This window comes from Anabrus simplex, chromosome 2, assembly GCF_040414725.1.
Source record: "Anabrus simplex isolate iqAnaSimp1 chromosome 2, ASM4041472v1, whole genome shotgun sequence".
NCBI classification, from domain to species: domain Eukaryota; kingdom Metazoa; phylum Arthropoda; class Insecta; order Orthoptera; family Tettigoniidae; genus Anabrus; species Anabrus simplex.
In genome coordinates, this window is record NC_090266.1 from 1,023,374,175 (window position 1) to 1,023,396,643 (window position 22,469).

The window sequence follows — 22,469 nt, forward strand, 5'->3', positions numbered from 1 at the left end:
AAAAGAAGAGACCTTATTTTTGGGATTACCTTCGTAACTTAAAACTATTTCTATTAACTTGAACGGATGTTAAAAATGTTTTAGTATACAGCACTTTTGTTCATCTGTGATGTGTGTTTTTCCTAGTTGTTCATTTTTAAAAAGAAGTTTTTGAAACAGAATTTTTTAACATCGAAGTTCTGTTATAAGTAATAAACTGTTCTCTTCAGGTGCTCTTCTTTTTGGAGGCGAGTATTGTCGTTTGATTTAATTTGGTGAAAATGGGTCTCTTGGATTTTGTTTATTAAGGAATCCTCTGAAACTGATTGCTATATTATTGTTATGAAAAAGCTTCCTCAAAATCTTGTTATGTCAGCAACGTACTGTGTCCCTGGAAGAGTGTCCAGCGGGTGTTGGTGTTCTACATGAGGCGAGTCTCATAAACAATTACATATTTTTAACTTTCTTACCATTCAAAACATCTGTTCACAAGTCTCAATGTTGTTGTTTTTTTTTCCTTTTCTTTCTTACAGACACATACTCACTTACCAAGGCCGAATTGTGAACACTAACAACTTTAATGTAATATATTTCTCAAGATCCCCCCAAAATGTTCAATAATAAGATGAACTATTCTCATAACAACTTCAATATTTTATGAAATGTCACATGGTCACATTTTTAATACAGAAATATTGAACGTTAATTCATGTTCCTTATGCAATAACTTTAACTACTTCTTCGTATCATTAGCTCACAAGTCTTATTACATCTTTTTTTTTCAACTCTCTTCCAGGTGTCTCAGTTGCTGAACAAGACTGGATTGTAAAAAATAAAAGTAACATTTATAAAGATTTAATTAAAACAAAATCTGATGAGATGAATCACAACATTCGTCAAAAATTTGAATATATATCATGCGATACCACTTGGACGTAATTTTATTACTTAAGAATAGAATTTAACTCACGTTCCCCATAGTATTATTATAATGGTTAAATATAAATGTACCAATCAATTTTAAGAACAAGTTTTATAATTGTTTCATAATAATAATAATAATAATAATAATAATAATAATAATAATAATAATAATAATGTTATTTGTTTTACGTTCCACTGACTACATTTCTACAGTTCTCGGAGATGCTGAGGTGCCAGAATTTAGTCCCACAGGAGTTCTTTTGCGTGCCAGCAAATCTACCAACATGAGGCGGACGTATCTGAGCACCTTCAAATACCGTACCACCGGACTGAGCCAGGATCAAACCTGCCAAGTTGGAGTCAGAAGGCCAGCACCTCAAACGTCTGAGTAACTTAGCCCGGCTATAATAGTTTCAAGGACACAATAAGTTAAATATATTTGTCAATTTTAATTATATGTGGCTGAAGATGACTTAGATCATGTCGAAACTAGTACCACACTGTGATGTTTGTATTATCATAAATAAAATTTGTATTAATTAGGTGGACATTCTTTTTCATCCTATTGTAATTGTTCATCAATAAGGACCAAACTTGAAGATTATTTCATACGATGACCTTATGTTTTTAGCTTTTGCTGACTGGAGCACTCAATATCTGGTTTTAACTTTTAAGCTTATAGATTTGAACTCTTAGATACTTTTAGTAGCCTACCGTTGTGTTTACATAAATCGGAGAGTGAAATCTTGCGTTGAGAACACACTTGAAAATGTAATCTACTGAGACGGCTAAGACAAGATGGTGTGAGGGTAGAGCTCTACACGATAGCTCTTCGGCCTGTTGGATAATAATCGTAATGGTAACATTTTGAAGGTATATGTTTGTAAGCCAATCAGGACATTAGAAGGTAGAAACTGCCACTAACACCCCTGTGATGGTTGTAGTCTACTGGCAGAGCTAAATCTGGAACATGCGACATGGAACTCTACATGTGAGAAACATTCCTCTTGTAAGTCGAAAGGGTTTCTTTATTTCTAAAGGACATTACAAATACCAATTTTCACGTCTGTAACATTTTAGTTTTTGAGATAAGTATCCTCATAAAGAGAATTCAACCCCTTCACTTATTTTCGATCTCTAGCTTAAGATGATTTTCCGAAAACAAAAATTATGCATTTCTTTATTTTTAAAGGAGATTCCAAGTACCAATTTTAATGTCTGTAACATCTTCAGTTTCTGAGATATATGTATCCTCATATAAATAATTCAAATCTTACCTCACTTCTTTGCACCCCCCCCCCCCCCCCCCGCCGCAACCCTAAGTGGATTTTACGAAAACAAAAATGTGTGCTTTTATTTTTAAAGGAGATTCTAGATACTAGTTTTCATGTCTATCATGTTATGTTTTTGTGATATATTGTAGATAATCTCGCTGCTCTAGAATCTTGGAGCTGACGTTGCCATGGTTACGGCAGTTCATTTCTTTATCCAATTCCTAGAGCAGGGGTAGTGTGGTACCAATATCTCCATAACAGTTGGTTTTAGGGCCTTAAAACACGATTTTTGGGCCCATAGGGTTTATCGAGTTTTGTTCTTTGTGTCAAGGGGCTTAAAATGAGGTTTGTCTCATCCTTCTACGACAAATTCGATTTTGCCTATATTAGCGTATTATTTTTATATCCCCCCCGCTCAAATGTAGCTTTCTATAGGTGAAGTAATTTTTAAAATCTGTTCAGTAGTTTTTGAGTCTGTCTGTTACAATCAAATATACAAATTCTTCCTCTTTATAATATTAGTATAGATAATGCTTTCCCTATGCTTTGCAACTGACTGGCCTGCTTTATGTCTATCACCCTTTCCTTTATACACAGGGGCTACTATAGCAACTCTCCATTCTTCTGGTATAGCTCCTTCATGCAAACAATAATCAAATAACTACTTCAGATATGGTACTATACCCCAACCCATTGCCTTTAGTATATCCCCCAAAATCTTATCAATTCCAGCTGCTTTTCTAGTTTAAAACTTTTGTATCTTAATGTAAATGTCGTTATCATAGGTAAATTTGAATACTTCTCGAGTATTAATCACCTCCTCTAACTGGATATTATCCCTGTAACCAACAATCTTTACATACTGCTGACTGAATACTTCTGCATTCTGAAGATCCTTGCATACACACTCCCCTTCTTCATTAATGATTCCTGGAATTACCTTCTTAGAACTCCTTTCTGCCTTTCCACTAAAATTTGTACGACTGCCAATAATGCTTGCCATCATGTTACCTTAGCTGATTTCTTTGCTAGATTCAATTTCCTAGTAAGTTCCTTCAATTTCTCCTTACTTCCACAGCCATTTCTAATTCTATTTCTTTCCAGTCTGCACCTCATCCTTAGTCTCTTTACTTCTCTGATATCATATAGTAGATCTTAACCATTCCTTACCACCTTTAAAGGTACAACCTGTTTTCACATTTCCCAACAATTGCTTCAAATCCATCCCAGGGTCTGTTTACATTTTTATTTACTGTTTTCCACCGATCATAGTTACTTTTTTAAAACTCCCTCATGCCTGTTTTATCAGCCATGTGGTACTGCATAATAATCCTACTTTTAAGACCTTCCTATCTATCGCACGGCCAACCCGCCCAGTACACCATAGTTTTCTTGGGAGGTCGAATCCCTTCATTTTCCGAGTTTGATTTAGCTTATGAGCATTAGCCAGATGTTGAAATTGATCACTCATCCCGCCATCTCTGGTTTAGATTAAAATTATCTCTCAAGAGTCAGCCGGCCAGTACACTTTCTGGTTCCCTAGATTGAAGTCATCGTGGTGATGGGTAACAAAATTCCTGGTGACCTGGTAATGAGGGAGATGACCAGATCATCTTTGCTTCTCTCAGCAGAGCTTCTTTATCCTCAGGTGGGGTGGTGGCATATGACTAACGAGGGAACATTACGAAGTCGGACGGCGAATTTCAATACGATTTTTACATATTCGTGAAGGTCTTTTTAAGCTGAAACAGGTAGTGGAAGTCTAATTTTTTGCCGGTCCTTTTTAAGGAGGCATTTGGGAGCTCTAAGTTGGCGATGCGCAACCTGAGTTGTACAGTACATGCCGGAACACGTCAGCGCTCGCTGCCAGCGGCTGCCTTGCCTCGCCTTCCCTCTCCACTCTTTCGGTTCTCCTCTGTCCCCCACCACATACGGCTACCTACAGTTGTGTACACGGGATGGCAGGTGAAGACTGACATTAGGTGGGACATTTTGTTTACAAAGATGAATTCAATATAGAATAAATAAACAATAAAAGTAGTTTACAAATCACAACTTAACATACAAATAATACATAATCAAATATTATCTGCATCATCATGACATTCAAAGTGTTCAAGAAATGACTTTATTCTAACACAGTCTGGCATTGTTTCATTGTTCATGGCATGATAGTGAAAATCTACACAAAATGTGAATAGCAAAACACAAGAAAACAATATGCACATCTTATCAACGAAAAATTGGTACAATAATTTCCAGCACAATTTTTATCAGTCAAATAATGAAAATTAGTTCGCAAGACAGTACGAAATTGTGGTATATTGTCAATAATGGAATAACCACTCGCTTTCCAAGCATATTTCAGGACTGGTACAAAACAATCAGCCTGTAATTGGTTATGCGCTAGTATTTGACTAGTTCTAGTGAAAAGTCTGTTTTGGGGTTTTAATTTTGACTGGCTGTGTATATTCCTTATTCGGCAAATGTTTTCCATTCGACGGACTAAACATTTTAGTAGTCGGAAGAGTCCAAGATCACACGGCTGGCAAAGATACATAGTTCCTTTTGGTATGTAGTCAATTTGTGTACGTTTGTTCGTCAGAGATTCAAGTTGTGCATTTTGCCCTAGCCACTGAATGAATCTATGAGAAGATTTCTTCCATCTTCCTGTAATTGCGGATGGAAAACTTTCTTTTTGCTATTTGCTTCACGTCGCACCGACACAGATATGTCTTATGGCGACGATGTGATAGGAAGGGCCTAAGAATTAGAAGGAAGTGGCCGTGGTCTTAATTAAGGTACAGCCCCAGCATTGCCTGGTGTGAAAATGGGAAACCAAGGAAAACCATCTTCAGGGCTGCCGACAGTGGGGTTTGAACCCACTATCTCCCTTTCCCCATTTTCCTGGAAGATGAACAATCAATGACGACATATTTAAAGGCATCCATGTAGGCTATGGTACTTGTACCCCAGGACCAAACTTTCCATTAATTTCTTGGAAAATGACCAAGAACAAATGTCCCATTTCTCCGGTTTGGAAATGCGATATTGCACTGTGTGGGAGTGCGTAAAACTATTTCGGCAAACAAGTGTAGCAAGAACGTCTTTCACACCACGAAAATCATAACTTCTCTGTGTTGCCATTTCGTACTCGAATCGGGACTGGTCCGAATTCCAGATATTGGCATCCGGGATCTCTTTCTCTTCGTGCAATTCATTAATGAATGTTGCACACTTTTTAGCCACATCATATTGTACTTCTTCGTCCGTTTTGAGCGTTTTACTGACTAGTTTGGTTACTTCCCGGAACCGAATTTTTGAATGCCTTTTAAGGTTTATCTGGCAGGAGTTGCTCTGGAGAGTGTGTTTGGGGTAATACAACTCTCTACCCTCACCAATCCAACGCTCAATGTCCGATTTTGTGACAAAAAACGCATCGTTGCCTTGGTGAACTCTTCTTGAACCACTGCACATTTCCTCATTTCTCCATTGTGTTCAACGTGGTTGACGATTCCATAAACTTGTCTCCGGGTCTTCTTATACTTCTGGGGATCATAATCTTCCACTGACTTACAGGGCCTTCTTCGGCCATCACAAGACTTGTTATCTTTGTTAAACTCATCTCCATGTTCGCGTTTTTGCGGTGATGTTGTTCCCTCCTTAATGCCATCTTAGTCTTCTGAATCAATAAAAACTGCTTCTTCCTCCTGAAAAAATTTCACATTTTCCCTCCAAAATTGCATCAAAGGTTGCCTTTATTTGTACATACATAGTTTGCTCTTTATCAGAAAGCTCTGTAGCTTCCTGAATATATATATATTTTTTTTTTTGCTAGTTGCTTTACATCGCACCGACACATAGGTCTTATGGCGACAATGGGAGAGAAAAGGGCTAGGAATGGGAATGGGAAGGAAGCGGCCGTGGCCCTAATTAAGGTACAGCCCCAGCATTTGCCTGGTGTAAAAATGGGAAACCACAGAAAAACATCTTCAGGGCTGCCAACAATGGGGTTCGAACCCACTATCTCCCGGATGCGAGTTCACAGCTGCATGCTCCTAACCGCACGGCTAACTCACCTGGTTCCTGAATATTAACACCGTAGGCATTATTGTGATGATGCTTGTTGTTTTAAGGGGCCTAACATCGAAGGTCATCGGCCCATAGGCATTATTAAGAGCTGCAATAATGTTGTAAGCGGCCATAAAGTGAGAATCCAACGTGATCGCCTGTATGTGGAGTAGCCATCAGTCGTGGAGAACTTGACCGTATAGAATAGAATAGAATAGAATAGAATAGAATAGAATAGAATAGGACTCGCCGTCCCATATACACAACTGTCGGCAGCTGTATGTGTTTGGCAACAGAGGAGAACCGGAAGAGTGGAGAGGGAAGGCGAGGGAAGACAGCCGCTGGCTGTGAGCGCTGATGTGTGCCGGCATACTGTACAATTCAGGGCGCGCAGCACCAACTTTGAGATCCCAAATGCCCCCTTAAAAAGGACCAGCAAAAAATTATACTTCCACTACCTGTTTCAGCTTAAAACGACCTTCACGAATATGTAAAAATCATATCGAAATTTGCCGTCCAACTTCGTACCGTTCCCTCGTAAGTACGGGTAACCAGTGGCGAAGCTTTGACTTTACAGTACCAGTCATGCAGAGCATGGTATCATTCAGCTTAGCTTTCAGCTTTCCAGCCATACTGGGTCACAGTATTCCGCTGCTGAGTAGACAAAACTGATACCAGTTAATCGTAAGAAGTCGGCCGAGGCCTCCCAGGAACTGCAACAAAGCTTGTGCAGGATGTATAGTGATTTTGTGAGAGAGCTCTGGTCACCGCTCCTCTGTTTGGTTGGCCAGTCGGAGTGCAGAGCTGTTGGACCACAGATCAGCCATGGCCACTTCTAGGCCGAAGCCCACTCTGCAACCACCGGCGCTTTCAGTTATGAATGCATACTCAGACATGCCAACTTTCAAATAAAAAATCAGGAGAAATTCAGCAGCGAATTGCGATGTATTACGGCACATCACTGATGGCAGAACATGTACGAAATCATTATAATTCAATACATTAACAACTCTATTTGGCTTACATATATATATTTCCCATTATTTATATATGAATACTAAATACTGGACATACCTGAACTTTAGAGACATGTGACTTCTCTTCCTTCAACATGCTGATTACATTATGACTAACTGTTGTTCAACACACCCGTTGCTGACTTAGCCCTCTTCAGAAACTCGGAACTAAATCTTTTGCTCAAAGCACTTGCCTTGCTGAACTGATTTTAAGGTTAAAAGTTTCTCCAAAGTTTGTTCAGACAGCAATGATCTGAACTGTGTTTTTGTCTTTGTGACTCTGCTAAAAATCCTTTAACATTCTGCATTGCTATGTGGAATTGATAAAATAGCAAGCATCACCTTAGAGAGTCTGTTATATTTAAGTGCAGCATCAGTTGATTTCATCTGACCTACCAATGCCCATTGAACATCAGTTCTTCCTCTTACCAGGTCTGTTTCTTCGAGATGAAAGTTACAGAAGTGTGAGTGCAGAATATCAGTTTCTTTATCTAAATGTTCCAGTTCACTAGTCAGAATGTTCAGAAACTTGTTAATGAAAAATCTAAAGCTAGAAAATGATGCCTTACTTGTAGCAGAAATATTTGCAACTTCTGCATTAATTAGAACTTCGTCTTTGAACGGAAATTTGTGTACCATGTAGTCACATGATGAAGAGAAACACTTTCTAACAGACTTAAAGAATATGCACTTTTCCTCAGACTTCAAAGTGTTCATCAAAACAAATGCAGAGTTCCCTATCATCAGATCACAATCATCCTTTTAATTTGCTGGAATATGATAATCTACATCAAGGAGAGAGGAGAAGCTTTTAATAACGTGTGGTTTCACAAACCTTGCCATCACATTCTTCAACAGTTCCTCCAAAACTGACCTCAATAAGTGGATGTGCAGCATACTTGACTGAAGAGCTACATATGGATTCTCAAAGATAAAAGAGAAAAACATTTATGTAAATTTGATGAAACGAACATGAACAGTCGTTCTTCATATGACAAAGTATGGCTCTTAGTGTCATCAGTAGTTTAATTTCCTTTTTGGAGTGAAACTAATGACTGGGTTTTCCTTTTAACTGAGTGTGGTGAAATGTTATGACAATGCATCACCTTTTCAGACAAACAAGACATATCTGCACTTAGACTGTGCTTAGCAATTTTGTAAGTCTTCAAAGTTCCTATCTGAGTATCCTTATTCACAATTTCGCTCCTGAATAAAGTAACCAAAACCCTATCTAAACACCTTAGTGATAACCATTGAGTAGACACATGCTTCAGAATTTTCCTGATGTCTGTGTTGTGTAAAGTCTGAAATTCTCTGAACTTTTCTTTCCTATTTGCACTCATTTCCAGTTAATAAAATATATCAATTATACTTTCATCTACATTTACGGGCAAGCAAGCCGCACCCTTCTCTGCAGCAAGATTAATTAGGTGACAAGAGCAGTCTATGATGATTATGTTATTTTCCCGCTTCAACCATCCTGCCAGACCATTCTTTAATCCTACCATTACTGGAGCATTACCAGCACCAAGAGATAGGCAGTTTTTTAATGGAATGCAGAATTCCTGAAAAGTCGAGACCAAAAGATTGGCAATATTAGCTCCATTAGCATCCACTTCTAAATTAGGCACAGAGAGTAGACAACTCTGAATTTCATTGAGTATAGACCTAAAAAATGTTACAACGGGATATATTTTCAAGTCGCTTTTATTGCTACCATCAATAGCAACAGAAAGTGCATTCACCTGCAAATGTGATACAATTTTCGCCCATTCTTCCATGCACATTTCTGTAATGATAGCCACAGTTTTCATTCTAGCACACCCATATCGTTTAGTGATCTCCGAATCAGGAAACATTTTGCAAAACAAAGGTCCCGCGTGGTCGGCACAATTTACAGGCAGGTTTTCTACGATAAATGACTTAAATAAAGCCTCGGCATTCGTCACAGTATTTACATCTTGGTTTTTACATGAAAAGTTCAGTTTCTGGTTCCTTTCTACACAATGGATACTCTCCTTTATGTTTTTTCGTTTGCATATGTTTGAATATATCGCACTTCCCGCCATGCGCAACTGAAAAATCATACCTACATATAGTACAGGATGTGAACGTTGGTCCCTTCCTGGATTCACTGAAACACGGAAACTCTTCCTTATAAGTGCTTTTAAACACTGCATCATATTTCTTTTTTTGACATTTTGGCCAAAACAAATATTAAGACAGCACTACTACATGACATAACACGAGCACTTATGCAGGTCCTGCCCCAGGTAGACGTCTATGGCGTGCTACTTCTGAGGTTAGGTTACTCGCTTACAACTTCCACTTCCTATTATTAAGCTATTTGAGTATTTGACTGTATAATAGACACAAGAGGAGCATATGCCTGGCCACCGTGCTCCAAACTGCCATCTGGTTGTCATTATTAGAACTACTATTGATCAGCCATACTCAGCCATATATCGCTAGAACGAGGAAACGCGCAGGAGTTTAAAATAATACGAAAATTACTTAAACTGCTCTGAAAATCGGGAGATCGGTCCCGGCGATTGGGAGATCAGGAAGAACGATGAAAAATCGTGAGTCTCCTGCTTAAATTGGGAGAGTCTGTATACTACATCAATCTTTGAATATGAATCAAGATTTTTTCAAAAGAACATCTTGTTGATAAATGATGATTGCGTATATTATATCACTTTTAATTTTGTAGTTGTTGAATGTTCAAACGAACCAAAACATGTACGGTTCTAGTTTTCAATCATGACAAAGATTTTCAGTTTTTAGCTTATAAAATTGAAATTTGACTGTACTAAAAAGTTGGAAAAAACAATATATTCTCCATGGTTGTGTGTAGACACAACAATCATTACTGGAGTGTGTTTTTAAATCCATATTTATACATGAAGTGCCTTTCATGATACAAACATCTGTGTATGGTGAACCATCAGTGGTGAAAGAATCATAGGATCATTTTTTTATTTTTTTGAATACAGTTGATTCTGTTACCTACGCGAATGTTATACTAACGCACCTTTTTTAGATAAACAGGGAGCATGATCTTGCATTTTGTCAACACTGTTACTGCTTAGACTGCAAATAATTCCATGAGGGAAATTCACAAAGTGTTTCCACAGACCAGAGTTACTAATAGGGATTTGTGGTCCCCTTGGTTCCCTGGATTATCCGCTTGCAATTATTAACTGAGGTGTACATTAAAAAATAGGTAATGCAGAAAATGAACCTGCATACCACACAAGTACTGAAATATAATATTCATCAGGAAAATGGCAGAATTTTTCAACGTGAACTAAAGCGAGTGATAAAATTTTTTCCAATGAGGTGCCAAAAATGTGTGGAGAAAGAAAGTGAACAGTTTCAACACCATCCTTCATAATTCTTAAAACCATATGCATACCTGCCAACTTTACAAAAACAAAAATCAGGAAAAAATCAGGAGAAATCGGGAGATACAATTGGTCAAAACTGCTTATTCTACATGTCTTTCACAATACAGTACTATGATATATGTATAACACTTATTGTCTCAAAGCCCGACTGTTGCTATACGAGGCTAGAAGGCTAAAAATTACACATCTCTATTGCCTCACCGGAAGTATGTGAATGAGATGATCGGTCTCTGATAAGCCTTCCGAAAATAGCATCAAATGCATCAAGCGCCCATGTGATTATGCGAAGCGCAATGCTATTTGTAACAAATAACTAGCTGTTTTACCCGTGCTTTGCTACGGAATTCTCAGAAAGACTGTCCTTATAGTTTTCCAACTGAAGTCCACATAGATCATTATGACGTCAGTACGAATGTCACGATTAAAAGTAATGCTGTCATTTGAAATAATCGATAGAATGAAAAACAGCACATATTCTCACTTTTAAAGAAAAGTACTACGGTGTCGATCTAACAGTTCAAAGTTCCAGAGCTAGAATGACAAGGCCGCAGACAGTCGTAAACACTCCTGTGTCATTATTCCATTTAAGATGATGCTTGTTGTTTAAAGGGGCCTAACATCTAGGTCGTTGACCCCTAATGGTACGAAATAAGACAAAATGTAATGACAAATGACAATTTATACGTCCAAAATTATCCACTGAACAGAATTCAAAACATGATGATGAAGACTGAATGGATGGATATAAATTTAAAACAATCAATGGATCCGACCCGCAATGCCCCACATTCCCACAAACTAGCGATAAGCAATAGTATTACTGACCAAGGGACTGCTTCTAGAGCACAATCCTGAATCGATAATGGTTGTAGTCTAAAGGGGTCCAAAATTCAAGTCATTGGCCCCTCATAATGGTACTTATCGTTAGGAAAATAGAACCATGGTATTTGTCATGTTGTGGTACTAATCAAAAGTAGTGTAGACTCGTGGTATTCCACACATTATGGTACTACTCACAGGTAATGTAATGCACACATGTAACACAGACTTAGGGTGTTTCTCACATTGCGGTACCATTTACAGGCAACACAAACCTATGTTGTTCCTCACATAGGTGTACTATTCACAGGGACTCGTTCTATCCCGTGGTGTTCCCAACATCGTGTGTACTAATCATAGGAGGCAAGCCAGACCCATAGTGTCGCTCGTAGAGTGGTACTAATCACTGGTACTGTAAAACTCACCCTGATTCACACACTGTCGCTACTAATCGCAAAACTATTTTGTACCTACATAGTGGTACTACGCACAAGTAAAAGCGACCCATGGTGTTCCCTGCGTGGTGGTACTAATTACAAGTAGTCTCATGGTTCTAATACGAACATCCCTTGGTTGCCACATTTAGTCGCCTCTTACGACAGGCAGGGGATACCATGGGTGTGGGGATGTGTGTGTGGTCCGCGAGAGCTATTTTATTTCGCTCATGTACGCCGGCAAGCCGGTTAGGAACCCTCTTTTCCTCCACGTGGGAGTATCACCTCTCCCCCTGCTACGCCAGCATAGTAGGTTCATGGTTATTTCATTTAAGAGTGCATAATGCTCATTCCAATCACTGCCTCAGAGTAGGGAACAAATACGGTAGCTGGAATACTATGATGATCCACTGTGTTACGTACCGGTAGTATCAGAAAATTTATGCACTAGAGGAACGGCATGCTAAAGAAGAGAGAGATCTAACTCCCTAGCTACTTCCCCCCAATATCCAGGCAGGCTGTTACACTAGATATGCAGCAGATAAATGGCATACACAAAGCTCATCACAACAAACAAGGGTCAATGTAATGTTATTGTTGATCATGAGCTTTTTGTATTGCAGGCCTTCACATTTAGTTTTCTTCCAACTCTGTGATATTAGAGCATCTAATGTAAAGTGAGTCCTCCTTTCTTTCATGACTCCCTCTTGTGTTATTATTCAAGCTATCGTACCTTCAAGGCTTTTTTCTCATTCTTACAATCATCTTCACAATTTAATCACCATCACTGATATTATTATAGTCAGTAGGTAAAACTGAATAAGACAAACAATCAGAAAATGTACTCTCTATAACTTTTGTTATGTAGTACTTTTCAATAAGACCAATAAGATAGGTACCGTTAATTAAAAATTAAATTTTTGGCACCTTCCCCGAAACTACCATTCCGAACAGAGTGATTAAAATTATTTATAGCATAGACAGCAGTTCCTTATTCTCCGACTTTACATACCGATTTTCATTAAATTCTGTTCACCCATTTTCTAGTACCTCGGCGCTGATATGGACTTAGCAACAAAAATCCAAATTCATGAATATCTCTGTTATAGCCAGTACGGTAAAAATATATAAGACAAAAATGATAGGAAATTTAATAATATTTAACTTTAATTATGTAGTATTTATCGATAGGGCCAATAACAAATATTTGAGAATTAAATTTTAGGCCTTCCCCTAAACTACCATTTCACTCAGCGTGAATACAATTATTTACGGACTAGATTGTAGCGACTTATTCCCCGACTTAATATACCGATTTCCATTAAATTCTCATCAAGCGTTTTCTCGTGATGCGCGTACATACATTCATACATACATGACGGAAAATTAAAATGTGCACTTCTTGTTGCTGTGGTCAAGACCGGTACAAAAATATCATTCTTTTTAAATTCAGAGCAATGTACAAACACCCTATTAGACTGTGTGTGAACAAAGACGAACATAGCACGCGAGAACGAGAGAATGACAATCGCTTTACGCATCGCGATATACAGGTTTCAATAAACATCTCACATTCGCGCATATTTCTTGCATTAATAAATGCCGATATTTCGTTTGAAAGTGGCCAATGAGCGAAGGACTTCTAGCCGCTGGCGTAAAAACACTGAAATGGCGGGATTTGAAAACAAATGTTTGAAGTTCACCAAAAAATAAGCTAAAATCGGGAGAAATAATAGAATAATCGGGAGGCGGGAAAAACTGTCGAAAATCGGGAGTCTCCTGCCTAAATCGGGAAAGTTAGCAGGTATGCATGTGTGTTACTGTTGTGGGGTTTAGCTTCCTGCTACTGATCTCGACCTGCACCTGGCAAACGAGCGTGAGCTCACCCATAGTGAAAACACTTCACTCTGGAGTAAAGCAAATCTGATTGTCCTGTATTATGAGGCTCTTTCATTAATCAAGGCTGTTGTCCTTGCAACTTAAGAATTAGTATAATACAGTTATAAGTACTTACCTGAGCTCAATTTTATGCTTATCAAAACATCGATTCAGCATGTATATCATTAGCTTAGGATCATAATCTTTGCCATTGGGTGCCTCTAAATCTACATGCACAGCAGATTTAAGTGCATGTACTCCTTGGTCTGTCCTGAAAAGGAGTAAACCCATATATCAAAGCATACCACGCAAAATATAAAACAGAAAATAAATTCTGATAAAACAGATAGGCCTACATTCACTAGTGACCAAAAGTTAAACATAATTTTTTTTTTAATTTTTTTTTTTTGCTAGTTGCTTTAAGTCGCACTGACACAGATAGGTCTTATGGCGACGATGGGACAGGGAAGGGCTAGGAGTTGGAAGGAAGCGGCCGTGGCCTTAATTAAGGTACAGCCCCAGCATTCGCCTGGTGTGAAAATGGGAAACCACGGAAAACCATCTTCAGGGCTGCCGATAGTGGGGTTCGAACCTACTATCTCCCGAATAGTGGATACTGGCCGCACTTAAGCGACTGCAGCTATCGAGCTCGGTAACATAATTTAAAATGCAAGAAAATATTTTATTAATGAGGCAGAGTGGCATAGGATATATTAAAAATTAATCAGAATATTATATGGTATACAATATGGTAGAATACATGAAAGTAACAATTGCTTCTTTATTGCAAAGATAATATAAATATAATAAAATTTCAATATCACTTCAAGATAAAATCGAGGTTAGTATTACGAGGTGCTGTTACAACTAACAGCCACACACACATCTCGCAACAACATGACATGCTCTCTACGAAGTGGATCAAGAGCTCTATGGGTAGCTGGCTCCATTCCTCACGTATCAAAAATTATGTTCCTAGAACCATAATTTGATTTCACCAATTGAGAATATTGAATTATTTTTAACCACCTCTTTTACATCACACCAGCACAGACGGGCCTTATGGCAACTGCGAAGGAAGAGGCTGTGGTCTTCATTAAGGTACAGCCCCAGCATTTGCCTGGTGTGAAAATAGAAAATCACAGGAAACCATCTTCAGGGCTGCTGAGAGGCAGGGTTTGAACACATTATCTCACGAATGCAAGCCAACAGCTAAGTCATCCACACCGCGGAGCCACTCACTCAGTAAATATACATTTAAAAAGAAATTGATAGTGTTCAGGCTTCTCAATCTTATAATAACCAGCAATTCAACCTAGTGTGGCAGTGAGCTCATTAGTTGGAGTGCAACACCTCCAACCTACCAGCCAGTGTCTTTGAGAAGGAAGGCAGGGAATTACAGCAAGTGGAGATATTTACCTCCCCTAGTGCACTGTCACTGCATTGGTTTCTTTTTTTTTTTTTCAAGTTGCCTTACGTCGCACTGGCACAGATATGTTTTATAGCAATAATAGGATAGGCCTAGGAGTGGGAAGGAAGCAGCTGTGGGCTTAATTAGGTACAGCTCCAGCATTTGACTGGTGTGAAAATGGGAAACCAAAAAGCCATCTTCGGGGCTGCTGACAGTGGGGCTCGAACCCACTATCTCCCGGATGCAAGCTCACAGCTGCGCGCCCTTAACCGCATGGCCAAATTGCCCGGTAAGGATTACTCCCATTGTCTCTGTGAAGTCATCCTTTCTCTGTCCTGTAGCAATTGAGAATCTCTTTGTTGGTCTGTTTCGTTGAACGTGATGAACGCACTTTTCTCCAATGCAATGTACTACAACCTATATTTGCTTTCCGTCTTGGCATGTTCACAGATCACAGATTTTACAGTCCATGGCTAAATGATTAGCATGCTAGCCTTTGGTCCAAGGGGTCCCAGGTTCGATTACCAGACATGTCAGATATTTTAACTTTCCTTGGTTAATTCCTCTGCCTTGGGGCAGGGTGTTTGTGCCATTTTCATGATTAGAATTCATTTTAGTTAGGGCTCCATCCTCACGGACGCAAAGGTCGCCTATAGGGCATCAACTCGAAGGACCTGCACCAGCCCTCTCCAGAGGTCACACGCCTTGTAACAGATTTTATATACCGTATAATTCAAAATACCACCCACCACTGAATAAGACCCGCACCCTAAATTTGTGACTTCAAAATACGGAAAAAAATAAAAAATAAAATAACTTACACACCTATTTAATTTTCTTCAAATATACCACAAATATAAATTCAAACAGCTTACAATTAATAAAATCATCACAAAAATCATAAATAAAATCAGTCCAATACTCAGACCATTCACAATTCACCTTCGTCATCGAAAGTTTCACCACAGGAACTTTCTTTTTTTTCATATTACGTGTCTGGGTGGTTGTTCTATAACAACAAACATAGGAACTTTCGTCGCTGGCATCTTTCCACAAATAGTTGTCCTCACTACCATCCACTGAATTTGAAATTCCACATTTCTTAAAGCTTTTGGACACTAGATTGTTGGAAATGCATGCCCATGCGGTCTTGATCCAGATGCATATTAGTCCCACTTCAGGCCTCTTCACTCGTCCGGTTGGTGTTAAAGCGTGATCACCATCAGACATCCATTTGGTATACAACTGTTTCATTGCAGTTTTGAAAGACCGGTTCATGCACACATCCAACAGCTGTAGAATAGAAGTGAGTCCTCCAGGAATTATAGCAGGATCGGTTTTCATTTCCTCGTCATATCTTTTACGGCATCAGTTGTATGTCCTCAGTAACTGTCCAACACAAGCATGTTTAGTTTTTTTAACAAAGCTCCCGGGCGATGTTGCCAAACACACTTCACCCAGTCCTCAACTAACGCACTGTCCATCCAGCAGGACTCGTGTTCTAACAATAACACCGGATGGCAAGTTTCCTTTTGGAAGAGTTTTCCTTTTCAGAACCACACATGTAGGAAGTTTGGTTCCATCCGCTAATACCCACAATATTACCATGCATCATTGCTTTTCGTTACAACCTGTTCTGATGGTTACACTTTTAGAACCCTTCGTATCCACTGTATTTTCCAACGCATTTCAAAATAGACAGGTGTCTGGTCAGCATTCCCAATTTGCGACAACAAATAAGAATTTTGCTTCCTCAAATGAATGATGTGAAGCTGAAAGGCCGTTAATTTTTCTTCATATGCCCCAGGAAGTCATTATGAAATAGACGTACATCTCCAAATGCACAATCCCTTCTCCGATAAAAGTTTCGGATCCATCTGCAGCTTGCAGTAAAACCCTGTGTTTTGAGTTCTTTTGAGATCTCTAGTGCTTTCAATTGACACATTTCACTACAAACACCATATCCTAACTCACGTTTTTATATCACAAATTTGTGGAGTCGTTCAATTCCCGGAAACACTGCACTCCGCCCACGGAACGCTCTGCAATCGCCGTTACTTTTTAGAAGTTTTTCCTTCTTCCACCAATCACGAATACACGATTCATCAATATCATACTGTCTGCAAACGGCGCAATTTCCGTATATTTCAGCTTCGCTTACAACTTTAAGTTTCTCATGCACAGTAAATGACTGCAGATGCCATTTTGAATCCATCGCTTACTACCGAGACAGCATTTTCACGGGACAGATACGGAACTCGAATGTGAGCGAGGTAGACTTCCATAAACAACAGCCTCGACTCTCACAAAGTACAATATCCTGCTAGATCAGCTATTCGCGCACCCAGCATGCCAGTAACACTTGGGAAATAAATGACGATCAAGCATCCGCAGCAGCAGCAGCTTTCATGTTTACCACATATTTACCCATGTTCTTCGATTTACCGTATTTCATTACCTTACATTTCGCGTACCTATTTCAATACTCCACGTAAATGTAGTAAACATTTATGAGAATGAGCGGCTTGAATACGACCTGCACCCAAGATTTAGAACCAATATTTTGGGGAAAAAAGTGAGGGTGGTATTCGGCATTATACGGTAGATAACAAAACGGTACTGGAAAACTATTAATTATTGGTTTTTTTTAAATTATTGTATTGTAGCATTTGAATGAAATGTTCATAGATGGAATTTAAAAAAAATGAGGTGCATGAAATTAACAGCCAAACTCCAAACCCATCCCCACCATCCCTGTCCCATCGCAACTCAAGTGTGTAGCTTGTGTAAGGAAAGGTCCACAAATGAAACTATAAAAAGCCGAGGTGCACCAAGTTACAAGGGAAACTCCGAACACATCCCTGCCTCTCCAACAAATATCAACTCGACTGAGTAGCCTGCAGAACGAAATGTTCACAGACTGAATGAAGAAAAGCCGAGGTGCATCAAATTACCACAGAAAAGCTCAACAAACTGTGGAACAAAGTGTTCACTGATGGAATACAGAAAAAGCTAAGTGAATTGAATTAACAGCGAAGACTCGCAACAAATCCACTCTTCTCTGAAGTCTTAACTCGACTCTTAGCTCCCGGCCATTAAAGCCATTGATAGCTCCGAAAGCATAGATGAAAATTACTGTAAATGACATTTTAATTTACATTAGTTACAGGGGGGTTTAAACAATTTATTTTGATAAGGATTAACTGAATAGTTTAAAAAGCTGTAAAAATGTAACATTTCTACGTAACACTACTACGTCCTACGTCTATACTCATCTGTTTGTTATATTTGTACCTTGGTCTATCCTGGCCGTTTTTACTGCCTACACTTCCCTCAAAACTAACTGAACAAGTCCTGGGTGTCTTCAGATGTGTCCTATCATTCTAGCTCCTCTTCTGGTCACACATAGCCAAATCATTCTCCTCTCATCAATTTGATTCAGTATCTCCTCATTCGTGATACAATCTACCCATCTGACCTTGAGCATTCTTCTGTAACACTACCTTTCAAAAGCTTCTATTCTCTTCCTTTCTGAGCTAGTTATCATTAATGTTTCACTTCCATACAACACAATCCTCCAGGTAAAACTCTTCAAAAAAAATGTCTACTTCCTATATCAATGTCCAGTGTGCAAATTTCTTTCCTTTAAAAAAAAAGGCCTTTCTTGCTTGTGCTATTTTGCATTTTATGTCCTCCTTACTTCTGGCATCATTACTTATTCCATTAACCAAGTAACAATATTCCTCCACTTCCTTTAAGAATTCATTTCCTAATCTAATATTTTCTGCATGACCTGATTTTGTTCAATTGCACTCCATTATTTCTATTTTGGATTTATTTATTTTCTTCTTGTACTCCTTCTCCAAGACTGTGTCCATACCATTCAGCAATTTTTCCAGATCTTCTGCAGACTCAGATAAAATACCAATATCACTGGCAAATCTCAAGTTTTTAATTTCCTCTCTATGGATTGTAAATCTTTTTCCAAATTCCTCTTTGATTTACTTTACTGCCCGTTCTATATAAACACTGATAAAGAGAGGGGGAAAACTGCAGCCTTGGCCTCACTCTTTTCTGGATTGCTGCTGCTTCTTCGTAGACTTCGATTCTGATTATTGCAGACTGATTTTGGTACAGAGTATTTGATCCCGATCATCTTCAGAAACTCAAATAGCTTGGTTCAATCAACATTATACAATGCCTTTTCTAGATATCCAAATGGCACGTATCATCATTCTTAATTTGATCCTCTAAGATCAGACGTAAAGTCAGGATTGTTTCACGTGTTCCTACTTCTGAAGCCAAACTGATCTTCTCCTACCCAACTCAGCTTCAACTTGTTTTTCCATTCTTCTGTAAACAACACATGTCAAAATTTTGGAAGCATGAGAATACTAAACTAATGTTGCAGTAGATCTCACACTTGCCAGCACCTGCTTTCTTGGGAAGAGGCATAACAACATTCTGTCTGAAATCAGATGGTACTTATCCTATTTTACACACTAAATGGAATAACCTTGCCATGCTGGTTTCTCCTAAGGGAGTCATTAGTTCTGAGGGTATGCCATGAATTCCAAGTGCCTTGTTCCTATTGAAGTCTCTCAAAGCTCTGATGAATTCTGACCTCAAAATTGCATCCTATTTCATAAGCATCAACAGCCTCTTCTTGTTCCAGAACCTTATCATCTACTCATTTCTCTTGATGCAATTGTGTAATATATTCCTGCCATCTTTCTGCTTTGTTTTCATTCCCTGGAATCATTTTTCCTTCTGAGGTCATAATATGCATACACCTAGTATTCCTTCCTCGAAAGGTTTCATTGATTTTTCTGTACTACCTTTCCTCCAACCCCACACCATTCAACATCCTTGCAATTCTCTTTCAGCCATTCTTCCATAGCTGTCCTGCACTTTCTACCTATTTCATTCCTTAATTGCCTGCATTCTTTCTGTCCTCTTCATTTTTTCCGTTCTTGTATTTCCGCTGTTCATCAATCAATCAGGTCTAGTATCTCCCAAGTTATACACTGATTCTTACTTGATCTTACCTTTCTTCCTAACCAGCAGCACTGTTAATCTCATTCTTCACGAATTTCCACTCTTCATCTATTGTGTTTCATTCAGCATTTTTATACCTGTGCAACATATTCCTCACAAGATTTATTTCAAATTATATAGATCCCATCTTCTGTTATTCCTTCCTTTCTTCAACTTCTCCAACTTCAGATGACATTTCAAGACTACCAAGATGTGGTCAGAGTCCACATCTCCTCCTGGGAAGGTTTTGCAATCCAGCACCTTGTTTCTGAATCTCTGCCTAACCATAATGAAGTCTATTTGATACTTTCCTGTTATCTCCATGTCTCGTCCATGTATAGAACAGTCATTTGTGGTGCTTGAACCAAATATTAGCAAGGACTAAATTATGATCAGTGCAGAATTCAACCAGCCAACTTCCACTTTCACCCCTTTGTCCCAGTCCAAATTCTCCTATGGTGTTACCTCTCCTTCCTTGGCCTACCATTGCATTCTAATCTCCCATCACAATTAAATTCTCGTCTCCTTTCATATATTGTATTAAATCTTCTCTCTCTTCATATATATTCTGTCAATTTCTTCAATACCTGCTGAATTAGTAGGCATACAAACTTGCACTATTGTGGTGGACACTGGGCTACTGTCTATCTTAACAATAATCCTTTCCTATGCTGGTCGTAGTTGCTTACCTGCTGCCCTATATTCTTATTCATTTCTTATTTTGTGTTGATAATTCTGTAATTGTCTGACCAAAAATCCTCCTCTTCCTGCTAACGTACTTGACTTAAACAACTACATCAAAATTTAGTCTATCATCTGTAACTGCTGAGGGCATGCAGCTCTCTCTGTATGAATGGATGATGTACTGATGATGGGTTACTCCCGGACAAAATATTCTGGAGATAAAATAGTCCCCCATTCGGATCTGTGTAGATAATATCATTCACCCAGTCCCCGAACCCAGAACGACTGATATACGAAGCTGTTGTCAAGGATATATTAATAAATTTTTAATTTGTAACGACTTCGCAGTTTAAAAATTGTCAATATATGTAACTAATAACTGGGTGGACAAATATATTACTAATTTTCTATTCCTTTGTACGTTGTCAATACATAATCACGATATTTATAATATGCAATACATCAAACTACTCTGTCAGAAAAAATGTTACCTTCCTGGTGAGCTGGGGTTTGGCAAACCCAGTTTTAAAAAAAAACAAAAAAAAACACAATTCTGACGGCAAGCTGCAGTATTTCGCATCCACTCACTCAGGTGATTGCCAATAGACTGACTGAAATCTACCTGGGCTATCATTGCCTCCACCACATTACTCATCAAACAGTGGTGGCTTGTAATTTTGTTGGCGATCGACACCCCAGTTAAGGGATGGACACACACACATAGGGGGTTGTTTGTTTCTCTGTAGAAACAAAATTGTTGAAGAGTTATTAAAGTGGAATGGAAAACAAATTACAGACTTCTTAAACATATTCAGAAATCATTAATGTTTGTGGAATCTCTTGTGTGATTTGTTGTATATGAAGAAAAATGAAAGACGCAGCCTTGCTCTCTCATAATTTCTTCAACAACTGGGTAACTAGCCGGAAGTAATTATCTACCAGTACTAGGCTTCTCTGACAGGTTTATAGGTGCTAGTGCTAGCCACAAGCACAAGCCACCAATACTAGCTTCTAGTAAACTAGCCTAGTGTGACACAGCCTTAAGTGCCTATTCCTCTAACAGAATTAGAATCTGCTTTACGTCGCACCGACACAGAGATGTCTTACGGCGCCAATTGGATAGGAAAGTGCTAGGAGTAGTAAGGAAGCGGCCGTGTCCTTAAGGTACAGCCCCAGCATTTACCTGGTGCAAAAATGGGAAAGCATGGGAAACCACGGAAAACCATCTTCAGGGATGCCGACAGTGGGGTTCAAACCCACTGTCTCCCGGATGCAAGCTCACAACTGTGTGCCCCTAACTGCACAGCCAACTCGCCCAGTGCTCTCTCAGAAATTTTCAATTGTTTGACACATGCCAAAAAGCTGAATTTTATAGCCCCTCACCATCAGCAAATGCAAGGGTTTTCATCCGACCAGTTCTCTAAAATTAATCATTCAGTATATTTTGCATTTTTCAAAGTATTTTTAAGTACAGTTACATATTTTTCAGCAACAGTTCACATAATGATGATGTCTTCAGCAAAAGAAAACAA

The 22,469-nt window shown here is 38.8% G+C and overlaps 1 protein-coding gene across 3 annotated transcripts in view; it reads right to left on the reverse strand.

Annotated features, from left to right (window-relative positions):
* The window catches only part of LOC136864646 (tRNA pseudouridine synthase-like 1), a 99,113-nt gene that overhangs the window by 73,077 nt on the left and 3,567 nt on the right, over positions 1 to 22,469 (reverse strand). For 2 of the 3 annotated variants that reach the window (XM_067141916.2, XM_067141915.2), the window contains exon 3: positions 13,942 to 14,071. In XM_067141916.2, the coding sequence (XP_066998017.1) occupies positions 13,942 to 14,071 (130 nt within the window). Of the gene's footprint in view, positions 1 to 13,941; positions 14,077 to 22,469 lie in introns of all 3 variants that reach the window. The other variant, XM_067141914.2, reaches the window with a different exon arrangement.